General features: G+C 32.5%; 1 protein-coding gene across 8 annotated transcripts in view; it reads left to right on the top strand.

Annotated features, from left to right (window-relative positions):
* The window catches only part of Ssbp2 (single stranded DNA binding protein 2), a 324,265-nt gene that overhangs the window by 58,753 nt on the left and 246,411 nt on the right, over nt 1–19,101 (top strand). The window contains exon 1 of one of the 8 annotated variants that reach the window (XM_048800212.1): nt 10,872–10,943. The exons of the other annotated variants lie outside the window; for them this stretch is intronic. Coding sequence (XP_048656169.1) covers nt 10,933–10,943 — 11 coding nt within the window. The 5' untranslated portion in view covers nt 10,872–10,932. Of the gene's footprint in view, nt 1–10,871; nt 10,944–19,101 lie in introns of those variants that run through there. 8 annotated transcript variants of the gene reach the window in all.

The following is a 19,101-nucleotide window of genomic DNA, read 5'->3' as shown; positions in this document are numbered from 1 at the left end:
AGTATTTCCATATTCAAATTTCATGCAAGTGAACACATGTTGGCTTTGAGGGTGATAGGAGAATGTCATCTTTTAGCTGGGGAACAATATGTCTAGTGAAAAATTTGGGTTCTTACTATTATTCAGTGACCCGGAGACTGCAAGTATCTGCTAGAGATAGGATTAAATTTTGTTTTGTGTGTGTGTGTGTTCATGTGTATGTGCATGCAGGTTACAGCTTGTGTGTTTGAAGAAGTAGGATTGCTTATTAAGGATCTGTATTTTGGTTAATCTGCTGTTTTAGAACTTCCATGGCAGTTATCTTGGACATTACTGTGGATACTGGAAAAAAAAAAAAAAAAAAACAACTAAAAGAGGAATATGTGATAGTTCTTTAATTCACCAGCCATTCTGCTTTCATTTAGTTTTGCAGGTATTTATGCCAGTCAATTAAGGAAAGCAGACTTTTGTAGCATATTTTACATATATTCTATAAATTATATTTTGATGTGCTAAGAAAACACATTGAAATGGCATGGTAATCTGATTAGTACCATGAACCTATTATAAAACATTTTATATTTATATGACTTTGTAATTGTCAATATTGGTATAGTTTATCCCCTTAAATGTTTTGGAATAAAATACATTTTTAATTATAGGGAAGAGCAGGTTAAAAGGATTCAATTAATATAGGACCTAGAAATTATCTGTTCTTTGAAAAGCTAACATGCAGGGGAATCTGGAAGGAGTGAAAATATTTAGAAATTACATATTATTTTAGATAAGAGTTCTGTAGTGATATACTTCCTACTGTTTCTTAATTGGAGCTGCTACTCACTCTGAATTTATTGACTGAAACAACCATCATGGCATCCGTTGAATATTCTTTGACTATAGAGCCAGATATTTTCCATGATTATAGATAACATGCTTGCATCTTACCTTATTTTAGTTTGGAAACCTTGGAGCATTGGTATACAGTGAACTATGGGGAACTACTAGACTTACAAACTATGGAGAAACATAGTTTATCTTAATGTTTGAGGGGACATGCAGAGTGATGGGAGTGGTGGATAGTTATACTAGTAGTTATCTTAGGTTTAACTTCGACACATGAGTTTGCCACTTCTTGGTCCTTCATTTGGTCACAAGTTGAAACTTATAGGATGATATAATTTTTTTGAATGAAGATAATGAATCATGATGTTTGTAATGTTTTTTAAGATATAGTAGACTAAGCTTCAAGAGTCATCCATCCTAATCTCAATTCCTTTACTAACTAGTTTGTTGATTCTGGGAGGCATTCATTCCCTCTGGTCACATTTTTGGTAATAAGAGGATTATATAATCTTGTATTTTGGAGGTTTTCTTTTTAAAGAATACATCAAACTTCTGTTTGATGCATAAAGTCTTTGCAATATCCCCAGCTTCAACCTGTACGTTTACTCTTTCAGTGACTGGACAGACATGATTCTCAACCCCCAAATGATTCATTTACTAACCCATAACATTTTTGAATAGCTCTAATGGTTACAAAAAAGTTCTTTGATATACTGAGTTAAAATGTGCCTTCTTATCACTTTAACCTATTGGTTTGGTTCCACCATCTTTATCCATGTGAAGTAAGACAAAGTCCTCTACTTCCTGATGGAGTATTTGAGCCTTTTCTTTTTGTGAGATATGCATTACTGACACTTTCAATTGTTGCTCATGATTTGTCTTTTTTTCCCCTCCTAGTGTTTTTAGGACTATTGCTTCTTCTTTTCTAGTTCTTATAGCCTATTTATGCATTTTAAGATAAATTAGCTCTTTCAGCAATGTGGTCAAGTGATCTGTATAATTCATGTTCAACTTGCAGTCATCTAAAACCTTTCTTTTCACATGGTCTGTTGTTATCTCCTATTTGTCATTCTGTGCAAGATATTCAAGGACAGGATTTTACATTTATTTTTGTTAAGTTAATTTCACTGGATTTTTCAGTGTTTCATAAAGCCATATACCTTTGAGATATTTATTCAGGAATTCAAATATATTAGGTATCTACTTAGTTTTATTTTTCACATTTGATAATTTTGCTGTTCTGAAATCAAGAAGTTAGTGTGATTATTTTCATCTGGTCTTAGGGAAGTGAACCTCTTAGTTCAACTCTCCTTTCACTGATTTAGGTACCCATGAGTTCCAATTGAAGTTAATTCAAAATTAAATATTTGGTGCTTAATTTAGGAGAGGCTCATGTGTTTAATCCCATTTTCTCCCCTTGTCTGTTTTTTTTTCTTTTATCTATTGATTATTTTTGTTTCCTATGTATAGATACATTTTAAAAATTTATTTTAGGCACCAAATCACTGAAGAGTCAGAGTAATTTCATTCAAATTTGAAAAGGATAGTTTTCACTTTTTGGTATTTAAAAAAAATGTGTGGGTTTTTGCTTTTGTTTTTGGCTATTAAATGAATTTCCATGTTCCAAAGCTCTTCATAGTATCTTAAGTTTTAATTAGGAAATGCCACTTAGATGAACATCTTTTCACTTACAAATGTCCATAATAAGATTTCTTCTTTTTTAAAAATGTTGTCTCTTATTTATTTATTTTTTGATTTTGTTTTGGTACTGGGGATTGAATCCAGAGGTCCTTTACCACTGAGCCACATCCCCAGCCCTTTTTATTTTTTGAGACAGGATCTCACTAAGTTTCTTAGGGCCTTTCTAAGTTTCTGAGGCTGCCCTCAAACTTGCTATCCTCCTGCCTTATAGGAATTATAGATGTGTGCCACTGTGCCTGGCAAGGCTTCTTTTAATATAAGTTGAAAAATAATTAAAAGAGAACTATGTGAAAAAATTGTAATAAAATAAAATCACTATAAGCTGCTACTAATTAATAATTTACTTTCATATGTGGAAACATTTTATTAGGTATAAAACTTTATGTTACTATTATTACTGTTTTGTGCCAATAACATAATAATAATAGTAAAATCTTTCAATTACATATTGATATGTAGAATTATGTCTCAATAGAATATTTTATGAAACCATTTTATTTCAGGTACACAGAGATTTTTATTTTGGTCACCATTTCTTTTATATAGTATAGATAATTCTTTCATGCTATTACTGTTTTTACAAAAATCCTCTTCCTGCTTATACTTATTATTGCATGACTTAAATACTGTTTCCTCTGCCAGTTTAAACTCTTGTCAAGCATCTCTTATTATACACAGTCTCTCTTAATTCTGAACTCTTGATGCCTTTACTGCTTACATTCCCATCATATGTTGCCTTGTATTATTGATCTTATTTTAAATGATATGTCTTATCCCATTAACAAATCTGAAAATTACTTGAGGGCAAGATTTGTATCTTCATTTTGTTTTTGTCTAAGACCTAGAACAGTACTACAAGCTAACCATTGATGATTATTAGGATAAAATCTATGTATTTGTAAAAATTCTTAGAATGTCCAAAAATAATTTTTGCTTCTAACATTAGATGATTAGAATTATCTTTATGTTATGCTACTAATTTGCTAAACAAATTCTTTTTTGAGGTAAAGATAAGTTCCTTGTCTATATTACCACAATTTCTGTATGAATGGGTCCCAAATTAATGATATTTCATTTCTTTTCAGTACTTTATGCAAAATTGATGCGTAAGAATTGTTTATGAAGTGATTAATAAAGTCTCAAATCAAATGCTCTTTATTTCTAAATAGATTGAATGAGAACTAGGAAAAGGTTTACGCCCGGCAGGGGGGAAATCTCTGTGATTCTGATATTTTTTTGGAGGTTTAAAAATAGCTCTAAGTAATAATGATTTTGTGAAATGATTATCATACATTTATATCTTCTAAATATCAGAGGAAGAATTATCCTGTTTTTTTTTTTTTTTTTTTTGAGTTGGAGTTGAACACCTACAGATTTCCTTCTGTGGTTCACAGGTGTTTTCTTCTGAAGTGTTTCTTTACTATTCGGCTTATGCCCTAAGGAGTACAGACCAAAGATATTGTTGGAATTTGCTATGAGAAAAATGTTCAGAATTCCTTTTAAAGTAGAAAATGGATTATAAAAACTAGCCTCACTTAATGGTGCATATTAATGTAGTTACTTAAAATATAACAGTGATGAAGTAGGTTAACTAAAGATATCACTAAATATGTCATAGCTAGATAAGTATAGGGATTTGGCTAGAGGTAAGGAAGGAATAGGGGAAACATTTAAAAAGGTGTAAGATGAAGTAGAGAATATAGAGTGAGTAGAGAGGGGAAGCCAGATACAAAGCAGAGTAGATCTAAATGCCAGAATGGAAAAGAGAATTGACAGGAGGAGTTAAGAAAAAGAGGAGTGGTAAAACCAGGAAGAAATTCAAAATAAGTTATTTTCAGTGCTTAGTTGCCAGAGTAAATATTAGAATGCTTAAAAGGCATTGTCCACTCATCTTCATTCTTGGAATATATAACTGACATTAATTTTTAGAAAGAGGATGTTTTATTGATTGTAGTCTGTTGACATAATTTATTGTTAAAATTATTGTTCATCTGTACTTGAGGAAATGTTACAAGAAGATAGTAATTTACAATAGCTTGGAGATAGAAATGTGAACTCAGGACTACATTTGAAAATATTTTTTCTTGATTATAGAAATTTACAACATACAGAAAAGTACATCCCCAGCCTATTATTATTATTATTATTATTATTATTATTATTATTATTTTAATTTTGAGACACAGTCTCATTAAGTTGCTTTGGGCTTCGCTAAGTTGCTGAGGCAGGTTTTGAACTTGTGATTCTCCTGCCTCTACCTCCTGAGTTGCTGGGATTATATGCATGCCCCACCATATATGGCTTTACAACAACAATTGTTAAATTTTTTTTAGGTTCAAAGCAAATCTAATGAGTAGATTTCCCGTATAACTCCAACTCCCACATGTGTGTTGCCTCCCCCATTATCAACATTCTTCCACCAGTGTGGTACATTTAAAAATGAAACTGCATTAACACATCATTATCACTCAAAGTTTGTGGTTTACATGGGGTTCACCCTTGGTCATGTACTTTCTAAGAATTTGCACAAATATATAATGACGTATTCACCATTATAGCTTACCCAGTAGTTTCACTCCCCTAAGAATCTTGTGTTCTGCCTATTCACTTTCCCTCCCTCCTAACTACTGGCAACCATTGATCTTTTTATTGTATGTATAATTTTGTCTTTTCTAGAATGTCATGTAGTTAGCGACATACAGCATTCAGCCTTTTCATATTGACTTTTTTCATTTACTAATATACATTTAAGCTTCATCCATATCTTGTCCTGGTCTTTTTAGTGCTGGATAATATTCCATTTCCTGAATGTACCACAGTTTATTTCTCCTTTCATCTATTGGAAATCATGTAATTTCTTCCAAGTTTTGGTTGTGATGAATAAAGCTGCTCTAAACAACATGTTTTTTTTGTGGACATTAATTTTAATTTATTTGGGTAAATTCAAGGAGCAAAATTGCTCGATTCTATGATAAGGAAGTGGCCAGACTGCCTTCCAAAGTGCAGTTCCATATTGAATTATGGGCAATGAATGAAAAAGTCTACATTCTTGCTAGCATTTGATGTTGTCTGTGTTCATTGTAATTACTTTGTAACACTTTATATATTTTCTTATTTTATGCATACACATATGTAATGTTAAATCATAATTTAATTATTTTCATAGATTTGAGCATACAGGTTATTTCTTTTTATTTTCTTTTTTTTCTATTAGTAAAATTCTTTCCTCATAATTTACTATAGATAGATGTAGTATCTACAGGTATATGCATATTTTAAAAGTTTCAAAATTCTTAAGATCATTTTTGACTTTTCAGAGTTATTCCTTTGGGAAACAATTTACAAAAACACTTCCTTTTTCTGTGTTTAAATTTTTTGTGTAAATCGTGGGACTCTTACAAATACACTGTGAAGTTTAACAAAATCTTCATTAAAGATATTATTTTTAAATGTGTATCCCAATAATAAATATTTTCTATAAAAATATTTAACATAATTTGATTGATTTTCATAAAGTTTTGTGCTTTATTTACCTATTGTAGAGGTGCTATTATACAATGAAGTTAAGACACTTATATGGTAATTCAACTGGTTATTTTGATTAAAAATAATAAAAATTTTGTATTATGAAATATGTTTATGAATTGGGACCCAAATATGACATGGTTAATTTTAAAAGTGAAAATTAAGCCTTACCGTCATAGTTTGTTTTTTTTTTTTTTCCTTAAGGAAATTTATTTTGGGTTAAAATAATTAAGCTGTAAAAAATCTCACAGCCTAATCATTTTTAAGCTACTTAAGATTATTTGCTTAGTGGTTGTATCTTTGTTATTAATGTTGGAATGCATGAAGAAATTTTCATACTGTTGTAAAATTAATAAATGAAAATTTATTTGAAGACTCTGTTTTTCTTTCCTTGCAACCTCTGTATGACCTCTATCTTTAGCCTGGTTTTATTGAATAGTAACAAATTGATGCATTGTGTTTATTGGTTTTCATTTAGCTCTTAGGAAATTTCTATCAATAGTGTTTGATCTTAGTTAAATCTTGAAATCCATGTGTCATCCCAGCATAAAGTGGGAAGGAAATGTGTTTTTCAATTTGGTAAAAGTAATTTATTACCAGTTATGGTATTATTCTCTCAGGTGGGGAAGCTATGTCCGTCTCATTGGCTATAAATATAACTACAAGCATCCTTTGATAAAATAATTCATCTAGGACACATTGCCATTGCTTGAATTCAATAAGTGAACCATTTCTCCTTCTATTGATCTCATTTCAAAATTTAAGATCGAACCTTTAGGGTTTTATGTCCTTGGTGATGAGATGAAAGACATTTAAGGAATGATGGCTTCTTAACAAATTAAGTAAATATGCTTCTTTATTTTCTTCATGTAAAGATCATTCCATAAATAAAATAAAAAGTGATCTTACTTCTTTTACATAAAAATATGCTTCTTAATTTTAATCTGCCACATTTTTATTTTTTGAGATGACACATATTGTTTATTTACTTATGAATTAAAGTATGTCCATCCTCATTAAAAAAGAACCTGTTAGAAAACTGAACTCTTCAGAATGTCATAGGATAAAAATATGCAATATGAAAATATGATAACAAAATTTTTTGTCATGATAATGGTTTTTCTTAGTGCTTCATGTTCTCCTTGAAGAGGTAACAGTTCAGTATAGAATTTTAGTAATTTGACCAGGTCTTTCACCCACCTAGAAGTTATTTTAGTATCTTTGACTTTATACTATGCTATTACTTTTTGAGAGGCAAGGAATTACTTATCTTTATTTAAAGCTACCTTTCAGCCATATTAATCTGGTTACATTTATACATATTGTTAAAATCATGGTTTGGGTTGTTAAATTACCCACTATTTTTAATTTTTTTTTTTTTTTGTACTGGGAACTGAACCCAGAGGTACTTAATCACTGAACCACATCCCCTGCCACCCCCCTCCCCCGCCACCCCCTCCCTTTAAAAAATATTTTATTTAGAGATAGAGCGTTGCTAAGTTGCTTAGGACTTTGCTAAATTGCTGAGGCTGGCTTTGAACTTGGGATCCTCCTGCCTCGGCTTCTGAAACCACTGGAATTACAGGCATTTGCCATAGCATCTGGTGAAATTACCCACAATTTTGAGGGAGAATTTAAATAGCTTTTACTTTAGGATTATTTAGCCTCTGAAATGTGACTCCAAGAGTCTCTCCTGAATGCTCTTGGTATTCATTGAAGTGTTTCTACTCTGGCTCCTCAGTGGTTTCCCATCACTGTATGAGCAATTGTTCTTTGTCTGTTCTGGTGGAGTTTCATTCAACATGTGTGTAAAAGGACCCCTGTGCAGATTGTTGGAGCTTTCTTTCTGTATAGCTTCTTCCTTCCTGGTATTCTGCCCCACAAAGCCCAGCTGCCTCCAGATATGATTATCTTGATCCCAACTCAAGAGACTGCTCTTCTGATTTTGGGTTTTTCCCTCCCTGAACTGTGTTCTGGAATGTGCCTTGAGGCAGAAAGCTAGGCAGAAAGCTAAGATTGGGTTTAACCTAGTTTGTTCCCTTTTTCTCAGGTATTACAGGCCTGCACTGCCTATTGTTGAGTGTCTAAAATCAGTTATTTTGTATATTATACCAGTCTTAGCAGGAAGGCAAGTAGGGTCCCACTTACTCCTCCATGGTGTAAGTGGAAATCTGGTGTCTGGTGTTCATTTTGATGTTATAATATTGCAAAAGAGTATGGGAGGATATCCAAGGTTTGTGAAAAAGTGTAATGACTCTACTAGTGTTTGGATGAATATAAAGAGTGATCTGCCCTCTGAGGATAACACAGAAAGTAAACTGTGACTTAGACTGTGTGTATCAAGATTCCCTAGGCAGTGGGAGCCTGAATGAAAAGTGTAAATCTTCAGTTTGAATTGTGTAAGTACTATTATTAAGTGAACTCAGTATAGGATTTCCAATGTATACAAACTTAGCTTGAAGATTGTATGGAATATTTTTATTAAATTCTGTGAATAACTGTATTCCTACAAACTGTTGATAAAATTTTTCTTTAAGTTAATTCTCATTTTTATATCCTTGCACTTTTCAGTTTTCTGAGATTGAGAGTAAACACTATAACTTTGAATTTACCTGTCTGCATGAGGCAAGTGTTTCTATTTCTGGGTACACCAAATCATTTAATTCCAGACTCCTACTCCCAGCATTACTTGTTTATATGACAAACATCAATGAAATATCAGCAAAACAATTTTTTCATGTCCATCAATTCATCTAATTTTTCATTGATGTTCCTACATCAACTGATATAATTCTCTTGTTCTAAATTGTTAATGTTCAATTTAGCATTCTCAATATCTAGATGCATATGTTGTCTATTTCTTTAAAACTGATATGGAACTATAAAGAAATAGATGTTGCAAGTAAAATAAAGGCTGTGTATTAGTATTATTGTGTGGTTTTATATACAGTTTTTGACACTCTGAGTCTGTTTTCTTAGCCTAACTGTTAATGACGAGGAACTTTACAAAGACAATGTTAGAAACAGATTTCTAATTTTTCACACCTCCTTAACACCAGGTTGTAAGCGCTGTTAAACATTTGATCAGGCTGATCTAGTTTCACTGCTAATAACTGCTTACAGTCCCATGAGTAGCCTCTCAGTGGCTGCCAAATGCTCCTTGCTACTGTGATCCAACTAACTATTGGCATTTTATCACCTAGGAGTCACATGTGGTCACTGATATGTGTCACTCAACATTAGAATTGTACAGTGCCTCAGGAATGAGAGAGGTCTCTTTGTTACATCCAACATGTCTTGTAAGATCCTTAGGCGATCTAATCTGCTCTAAATTCTCTATATCTGAGGCTTCTCTTGTCACAAGTACTGGGTTTACAGTTGAAAGATGGGAAGTGGAATTCAGATACAAGATTTTGGATACCTATTATTTATCAATGCTAAATGGCAATAGGTAAGCCATCCTTTCAAAATATCCCTCCCTTAGCTCTCTACCATCCTTTTAAAGTTTATTTTCTTTCTTTGCTTTATTTCCTTTTAAGAGGAAATAAGGAGAGGGAGGCTAGTGCCTTTTGAGGATCTTTTTATTAAAAAGAAAAGAAAAGCAGTGGTGTGTGTGTATGTGTGTGTGTGTTCTATCAAAGCAGTGGAAGGTTTAGTGAAGTACAGAAGGGAATTGAGGGGGAGGGAAGAAGGATGGGATAAAGAAAGAACAGTGGAATGAATCTAACCTAACTTTCCTATGTACATATACCAAAGTGAATCTCATCTTTATGTATTTCCACAAGGCACTAATTAAAAATATACCTAAGAAAAGAGCAGAAAGATCAGGTGAGGGAAGGGAATAGGGGGAGAGAAAAGGGAAGCACAAGGAGTGAGAATATTATATTACATACCTTTATAATTATTCCAAAATGAATCCTAATGTTATGTATAACTAAAAGAAAAAAAGAAAAAAGCAAATAAAACACCTAAAATTTACCCTACATAATTATTAAAATTTACCCTACATAATTAATTTATATCTTTTTCAAAAATTATTATTTGTGTATAGGGGTTAGGAATTAGTGTGAAGAAATTGTTTTGGCAACTTCCATATTGTGGAACAGTATAGAAATTTAGTGAGAAGCCAAATTTTAAGGCTTCCAAGGGGATGGATGATGCTATGCTAAAATAGGTATCTAAGAGGAAATCATATACTTCTGTCTTGCATGCTTTAATGGAAGTACCCAAAGATTCTTTAAGTCCCTTATGCCTGCTAAGAGTTATTCATTCATTTAAATATATTTATTCCATACCTATTTTTTCAGGTGCTAGAGATGGAGAGAAAGAGAAATCAGACAGTTAAAGTGATTGAGGAGTTTAAGTTCAAAAGAAATTAAAACAGCTGTTTTTTGAGGCTGTTATTCTACCCTACCTCTTTTCTACCTTTGTATATATAGTTATTAGGCACCCCCTCCAAAAAAATAAGTGAATCATTGATGTGCAGATTTCTATTTATTTGAATCATTTGCTTTTTCCTTACTAAACAAAAGATGGTAAAGTACAAACAAAATCATTTGTCATTACTGAAATTTTAGATGGATGGATGTTTTCCCATATTAAATGGCTACTCACTCTTGCTTTCAACACTACATCATTTTGGAATATTAAAAGAATAGATTAAAAAAGACAGGTTTTTATTTATTTATTATTTATTTTAGAGAGAGAGAGAGAGAGAGAATTTCAATATTTATTTTTTCAGTTTTCAGAGGACACAACATCTTTGTTTGTATGTGGTGCTGAGGATCGAACCCGGGCCGCACGCATGCCAGGCGAGCACACTACCACTTGAGCCACATCCCCAGCCCAAAGACAGGTTTTTAAATAGGCCTTCACAAGACCTAAATGAAGAATAGGTATAAGATATTATATGGTTCTGTTGATAGATATGGCCAGTTGTTGGTAGTTGGACTTTTCAGTACATAGGCACTTACCTAATGGTATTTATTCATAGTGCAAAACTCCATCTCAAAAGAATACTGAGGCATAATTAAATGGAATCTACAAATGGCACATCTTGTATATTTTCCTGAAAAATCATTTAATTATTGAATCATGTTATTATAACTAGTGTGCATAATATAAAGGAGATTCTTGATGACTTGTGTTCATAGTGTTATAAATCTTTTCTATGATGTAAAGTCATATCCACTTAACTGTTTTGTAATTTAAGATTTTAAAAATTAGACTGTTTTTTATTAACTGACTTTTGTGATTATTTTATGTAATTATATACACACATATATGTATGTAGAAATTTAGAAATTAGCTTTGAACTATAGGCAGTATTTACTTTTTATTTATGTGTGATTTGGTAGACTCATTTAGAAATTAGCAATACTGTCTCAGAAAACTTCTATTTTTGTGTCTTGCTTATATAGTTCCTTATTTGCTATAATTTTGTTCAGAGGAAGAAATTTCAAGTCAAATTAGGTACTTAATTGTAGAAAGAATTCAGTGAAATAAGGTCTGTGCCCTTTCCAAGGCTGTAAAATCAAGATAGTTGAGAGTTGAGTATTTGCCGTAATTAGGCTGTTTTTTGAAGGGGAAAGGGGGGTTACTAGGGATTGTCATCACTGAAGTTTTAGATGAATAGGTAGTTACTAGGGGTGCTTTACCACTGAGCCAAATCCCCAGTCCTTTTAATTTTTTATTTTAAGACAGGGTTTCACTAAGTTGCCCACGCTGGCCTGAACTTCTTATCCTTCTGCCTTGGCTTCCTGATTCACTGGGATTATAGCTGTGTACCACTGTGCCTGGCTCTTTGAATGAATATATTTATATTCACACTTATATTTATAAACATGAAGATTAATGCATAATATTGATTGTAAATTCAACCAATTTCATTTTTATTTACTTGTATTGTTCTACATATTCTTTGCTTTAAAAAAAATCCTTGTGCTTTTCTCTGCATGTAGAATAATTTATTTAGGTTAGATGCTTGGTAATGGAATTGTTGAGTCAGAATATGTGAACTTTTTGAAAGGTCTTGATTTGTTTATTGACAAAGTAATTATATAAGAAATTGTACTAGTTAATTGTAATCAGTGTTGTTTGAGTATCCATTTCATTGCATGTTATATATTTAAGCGAGAATTTGAATTCCAATATTGCTTTAAAATGTATTTCTCTGATTACCAGTGCTGTTTAACATTTTCTGTTTTGTAAAATTGGTTGTGATGTTTGTTATTGTCCTTTTTATTTTTTAATTTTTTTTTAGTTCTTTTGGATACAATACCTTTATTTTATTTATTTATGTTTATGTGGTGCTGAGGCTCGAACCCAGCGCCTTGCACATGCTAGGCAAGTGCTCTACCACTGAGCCACAACGCCAGCCCCTATTATTGTCTTTTTTAAAAAAATTTTTTAAGTTGTAGATTTACACAATACCATTGTTTTATTTATTTATTTTTATGTGGTGCTGGGGATCGAACCCATTGCCTCACATGTGCTAGATAAGCATGCTACCACTGACCTACAACCCCAACACTTGTTATTGTTTTTATCCACTTATTTATAAAGGCTTAACATTTTTGTTTCACATAGGTCATTTTAATATTTAAAGATAAATAATATCTCAATGTCTTCCCCTCACTGAAACGGAAAAAAAGAAAAACCACAAAACTGATCAAGACTAATTTAGACAACAAACTGACAAAAATAAAATATATAAGAGGTTTAATATTTTTATGTAGCCTACAACCTTTGGGTTTTTAATTGTAAAACAATGAAAAAAATTGAAAAAAGACATAAATAATGGGATGATATTCTATGTTCATGGATTTTAAATATTAGACCATTTTTCCATGTATACAGACATACATATCTTTATGCATGTGTGTGTGTGTGTGTGTGTGTGTGTGTGTGTGTGTGTTTGGTGGCACACAGATGTATGCATGTTAGGAAAGTGCTCTCACTGGACTGTATCCCTAGCCAAAATATAGCTGAATTATATGAATACATACATACTGATATACATAAATGAAAGAGAGAAGAATTAGCTCTGAACTATAAGCAGTATTTACCTTTATTTATGTGTGGGAGATCGGAAGAATTAATGTTGTTAACATATCCAAACTACCCAAAGCAAATCTACAAATTCAATGTAATTCATATCAAAATTCCAATGACATTTTCACAGGAAAAGAAAAAAAATTCTAAAGTTTATATGGAATCACAGAAGATCCTGAATACTCAAAGCAATTTTGAGCAAAAGAACAGTTGGAAGCATCATCTTATCTGACTTCAAAATATACTATACAGCTATAATAATCAAAACATCATGGCATAGATGGCATTAAAAACAGACACTTAGACCACTGGAACATAATAGAGAACCCAGAAATAAATCCACACATTTGTGTTCAACTGATTTTCAACAGAGATGCCAAGAACACACAATAGGAAAAAGCAGCCTCTTCAATAAATGTTGCTGAGAAAATTGGATATCTACATGCAAGAGAATGAATTTACAAAAATGAACTCAAAATCATAGACTTTAAATGTAACACCTGAAACAGAACTACTTGAAGAAAACATAGGAGGGAACTTCATGACATAGGTTTTAGCCATGCTTTTATGAATGTGGCCCCAAAACACAGGCAACTAGAAACTAGACAACTAAAAATCTTTTGCAAAGGAAACAACACAGAGTGAAGAAATAACCTACGGAATTGGATAAAATATTTGAAAATCAAACATGTTCTAAAGGTTTAACATTAAAAATACGCAAGGAACTCAATTCAAGAGCAAAACAACAACCTGATTAAAAAATAAACAAATGACATGGTTGTATATTTCTGAAAACAATGCATACGAATTACCCACAGGTACATTAAAAAATACTCAGCATAACTAACTATGAGAGGAATGCAAATTAAAATCACAATGAAGGGCACATTGGTACATGCCTATAATCCCAATGACTTGGGAGGCTGAGAAAGGAGAATCACAAGTTTGAGGCCAGATTCAGCAATTTAGTGAGAACTTGTCTCAAATAAACACTGAAGCTGGATATGGTGGCACATATCTGTAATCCTAGCTGAGGCAGGAGGATTATAAATTTGAGGTCAGCCTGGGCACTTTAGCAAGACCCTATCTCAATTTTTTTTTTCTTATGTGCTGGGAATTGAACCTGGGGCCTTGGGCATGCCAAGCAAGCATTCTACCACAGAGCCACATTGCTAGACCCCCACCCCAAAATTTTGTAAAATGGGAATGGGGTACGGTGGGGGTACTGTCAATTGAGCTTAGTGGTAGAGTGCTTATCTAGCATATACAAAGCCCTGAATTTAATCCTTAGTACCACAAAAAATTAAAATAATTTTTAAAAGGAAATAAAATGAAACAACAGCAGCCCCAAATGAGGTGTCACCTCACATCTGTTAGAATGGCTATTATAAAAAAGAAAAAGAGAAGCAGAATGTGGGAGTGCACACCTGAAATCCCAGCAGCTTGGGAGGCTAAGGAAGGAGGATCACAAGTTCAAAGCCAGCCTCAGCAAAAGAGAGGCACTAAGCAACTCTGTGAGACCCTGTCTCTAAATAAAATACAAAATAGGGCTGAAATGTGGCTCAGTGGTTGAGAGCCCCTGAGCTCAATCCTTGGTACCAAAAAAAAGAAAGAAAGAAAAGAAAAAAAGATAAGCATTGGTAAGGATGTAGGGAAAAAGGAACTTGTACACTGTTGATAGTACAGCTATTATGAAAACAGTATGAAGGTTCCTCAAAAAACTACAGAAAGAATTACCATGTGATCTAGCAATTCTACCACTGGGCATATATCCATAGGAAATGAAATCAGTGTATTAAAGAGATATATGCATTTCTATGTTAATTGCAGCATTATTCACAATGGCCTACATATGGAGGCAATTAAGTACATCAGTAGAGAAATGGATAAAGAAAATGTAGAATACATGGAGTACTCTTTAGCCTTAAAAAAGGAAATCCTGTCATTGATAGTAACATGGATGATCTGGAGGACCTTATGTTAAGTAAAATAAGCCAGGTAGAGAAAAATATATACCACATGATCTCACTATATGTGGAATCTAAAAAAGTCAAACTCAGAGAATAGACTACTGATTACCAGGGACTGGGAGTGAAGATCATTGGGAGATATTGGTCAAAGGATAGAAAAATTTGGGTAGGAGGAATAAATTCAGGAGACCTATTATACAATATGTGACTGTAGTTAATAACAATGTATTACATACTTGAAAATTGTTAAGAGAGTAGATTTTATGTGTTTTCACTACCAATTAATAAATAAATGAGAGAATGGGAATGTTAATCAGCTTGATCCAGCCATTCAAAAATTTATACATGTGTCAAAACATCATGTTGTATGCCATAATTAAATACAATTGTCATTAAAAAAATAAAAAAAAACTAAAGTTGCCAAAAAAAATTCTAAATGCTGTCCTCTTTCAAAAACAATTCCTGACCAAAACACACTGGGGAAAAAATATTTACAGAAAATCTGTTGGGTTTAACATTTTTATGTAGACACATACCTTCGATTTTTGTTATTGTGAGTGGCACAAAGTTTAATCTTTTACTGGGGTCATAAAACTACCATTATGACTGTTAGAGGACAGTGCTATAATAAGAGTTGCCTCAGGCCTTCTGTGGGAGGTATGGGGATGTCTTCCCTTACTCTTAAGTAGGCCATACTAGTTTTACATAGTTTCTGACCCATCTCTCCTAGTTGAATTTCATCTCTCACTTCTTATTTTTATTAATGTTTTACCAGTAAATCATATTTCCTTCTGTATACACATTGTATGTATTTGGTACTTATTAATTTTAATAATGGTTTGAACATTTCTTGATTAAATTTTTAATGTAACATTACACACACTTATCACTATTTAATTCCTCCATTATCAGATATTTAGGTTGCCAGTTTTTTACTGCTGTGATTTTTCCACAAGCATCATTATGAATAGTTTGGATTTCAGATTAATTATTTAGAATAATATTTCAGAATAAAAATTATTTGATTAAAGAATATAAAAGATTTATTTATTTTAAAAATTAGTTTGTTTATTTCTTTTTAAATGGGTTATGTAAACACGGGAAATAAATAAAAAACAAGTTATATTATAACAAAATCTCCCTCTTATCCTAGGCCTCCAGTCCCTGGTTAAAAAAAAAAGTCTTGTAGTAAAATATACTATTTTAATTCAAATAGTCCCACAAAGGTGAGAGGCATGGTAGTGACTTGGCTCTGGTACTTGTGTTGTGTATGTATAAATATCTCTGGAAGAATATATGTGTAATGTAGCTGGGCATATACACTAACCCTGTTCTACACTTTTTTACTTACTAATTTATCTTCTCACCTTGCCATGTTATTTTCCTGAAAAACTGCATCATTTACATTTCCATATTTTGCCCTTATAGGCGCTGAATGCCTATTTAATGTTTTAAAATCTCTGGTACATTCATTAGTGAAGTTTTGAAATATTTCTTATGACTAGGTGATCAAATATTCTTCCTTAGCATTGCTTATTGGCTGTATGTAACCATTCTTATTTGACTTTTCATTTGTATACCTTGTTCATTATTTTAAAATTAATGTCATTATATTCTGACATGTCATTTTATATACTTTATATATATATACATAAATATGTGTATATATATGTGTGTGTGTATAAATAATATTTAGCATATTAGCCTTTTGTCATCCTTTTAATTGCATATTCCATTTACTCAGTCCTTTATTGCTTTCTAATTTTATTTGATTTTTTTTTTAGACGTAAAAAAGCCAAGTTGTTTTATTTATTAATTTTTCTGGTTGTATACAAAGTATATTCACACCAATTTGTATCTTCATACATGTAATTTGGATCATAATGATTGCCACATTCCACCATCATTTATAACCCCATGCCCCCTCCCTTCCCCTCCCACCCCTCTGCCCTATCTAGAGTTTGTATATAACTCCCATGCTCCCGCTCCCTATCCCACTATGAATCAGCCTCCTTATGTCAAAGAAAACATTCAGCATTTGGTTATTTGGGATTGGCTAACTTCACTTAGCATTGTCTTCTCTAACTCCATCCATTTACCTGCAAATGCCATGATTTTATTCTCTTTTATTGATGAGTAATATTCCATTGTGTACATATGCCACATTAAAAAAAATCCATTCATCTATTGAAGGGTATCTAGGTTGGTTCCACAGTTTAGCTATTGTGAATTGCGCTGCTATAAATATTGAAGTGGCTGTGTTCCTGTATATGCTGTTTTTAAGTCCTTTGGGTATAGACCAAGGAGAGGGATACCTGGGTCAAATGGAGGTTCCATTCCCAATTTTCCAAGAAATCTCCATACTGCTTTCCATATTGGCTGTACCAATTTGCAGTCCACCAGAAGTGTATGAGTGAGTGTACCTTTTTCCTCACATCCTCGACAACACTTATTGTTGTTTATCTTCATAATAGCTGCCATTCTGACTGGAGTGAGATGAAATCCTAGAGTGGTTTTGATTTGCATTTCTCTAATTGCTAGTGATGATGAACATTTTTTCATATATTTGTTGATTGATTGTATATCATCTTCTGAGAAGTATCTGTTCAGGTCCTTGGCATATTTGTTGATTGGGTTATTTGTTGTTTTGGTGCTTAGCTTTTCAAGTTCTTTATATACCCTAGAGATTAGTGCTCTATCTGATGCGTGAGGGGTAAATATTTGCTCCCAAGATGTAGGCTCTCTTTTTACCTCACTGATTGTTTCTTTTGCTGAGAAGAAACTTTTCAGTTTGAGTCCATCCCATTTATGGATACTTGATTTTAATTCTTGCGCCACAGGAGTCTTATTAAGGAAGTTGGGGTCTAATCTCATGTGATGAAGGATTAGGGCCTACTTTATCTTCTATTAGACACAGGGTCTCTGGTTTTATTCCTAAGCCCTTGATCCATTTTGAGTTGAGTTTTGTGCATGGTGAAAGATAGGGGTTGCCTTCAATTTTTCTCATTTAGAATGATGTTGGCCTGGGGCTTAGCATAGATAGCCTTTATGTTGTTGAGATATGTTCCTGTTATCCCTATTTTTTCTAGTGTTTTGAGCATAAAGGGGTGCTGTATATTGTCAAATGCTTTTTCTGCATCTACTGAGATGATCATATGATTGTTTTTTTTAAAGAGAGAGAATTTTTTTAATATTTATTTTTTAGTTTTTGGTGGACACAATATCTTTATTTTATTTTTATGTGGTGCTGAGGATCAAACCTAGCGCCCCATGCATGCTAGGCAAGCACGCTACCGCTTGAGCCACATCCCCAGCTCTGATCATATGATTCTTATCTTTAAGTCTATTAATGTGATGAATTATATTTATTGATTTCTGTATGTTGAAGCAACCTCATGTCCCTGGGATGAATCCCACTTGATTGTGGTGGTACATGATCTTTTTGATATGTTTTTGTATTTGATTTGCCAGAATTTTATTGAGAATTTTTGCATCTATGTTCATTAGAGATATTGGTCTGAAGTTTTATTTTTTTAATGTGTCTTTGCCTGGTTTTGGAATCAGGGTGATATTGGCCTCATAAAATGAGTTTGGAACTGCTGCCTCTTTTTCTATTTCCTGAAATAAATTGAAGAGTATTGGTATTAGTTCTTCTTTAAAGGTCTTGTAGAACTTGGCTGTGGATCCATCCAGACCTGGGATTTTTCTTGGTTGGTAGACTTTTGATGGCATCTGCTATTTCATCACTTGAAATTGATCTGTTTAAATTGTGTATATCGTCCTGATTCGATTTGGGCAAGTTATGACTCTAGAAATTTGTTGATACCTTTGATATTTTCTATTTTATTGGAGTACAAGTTTTCAAAATAATTTCTAGTTATCTTCTGTATTTCTGTAGAGTCTATTGTGATATTTACTTTTTCATCATGTATGTTAGTGATTTGAGTTTTTGCTCTCCTGTTCTTCATTAGCATGGCTAAGGGTTTGTCAATTTTATTTATTTTTTCAAAGAACCACCTTTTTATTCTGT

Source organism: Marmota marmota, unplaced genomic scaffold (genome assembly GCF_001458135.2).
Source record: "Marmota marmota marmota unplaced genomic scaffold, marMar, whole genome shotgun sequence".
NCBI lineage: Eukaryota > Metazoa > Chordata > Mammalia > Rodentia > Sciuridae > Marmota > Marmota marmota.
Note: the sequence above shows the minus strand (reverse complement) of the source record. Positions and strands in the feature narration are given on the sequence as shown.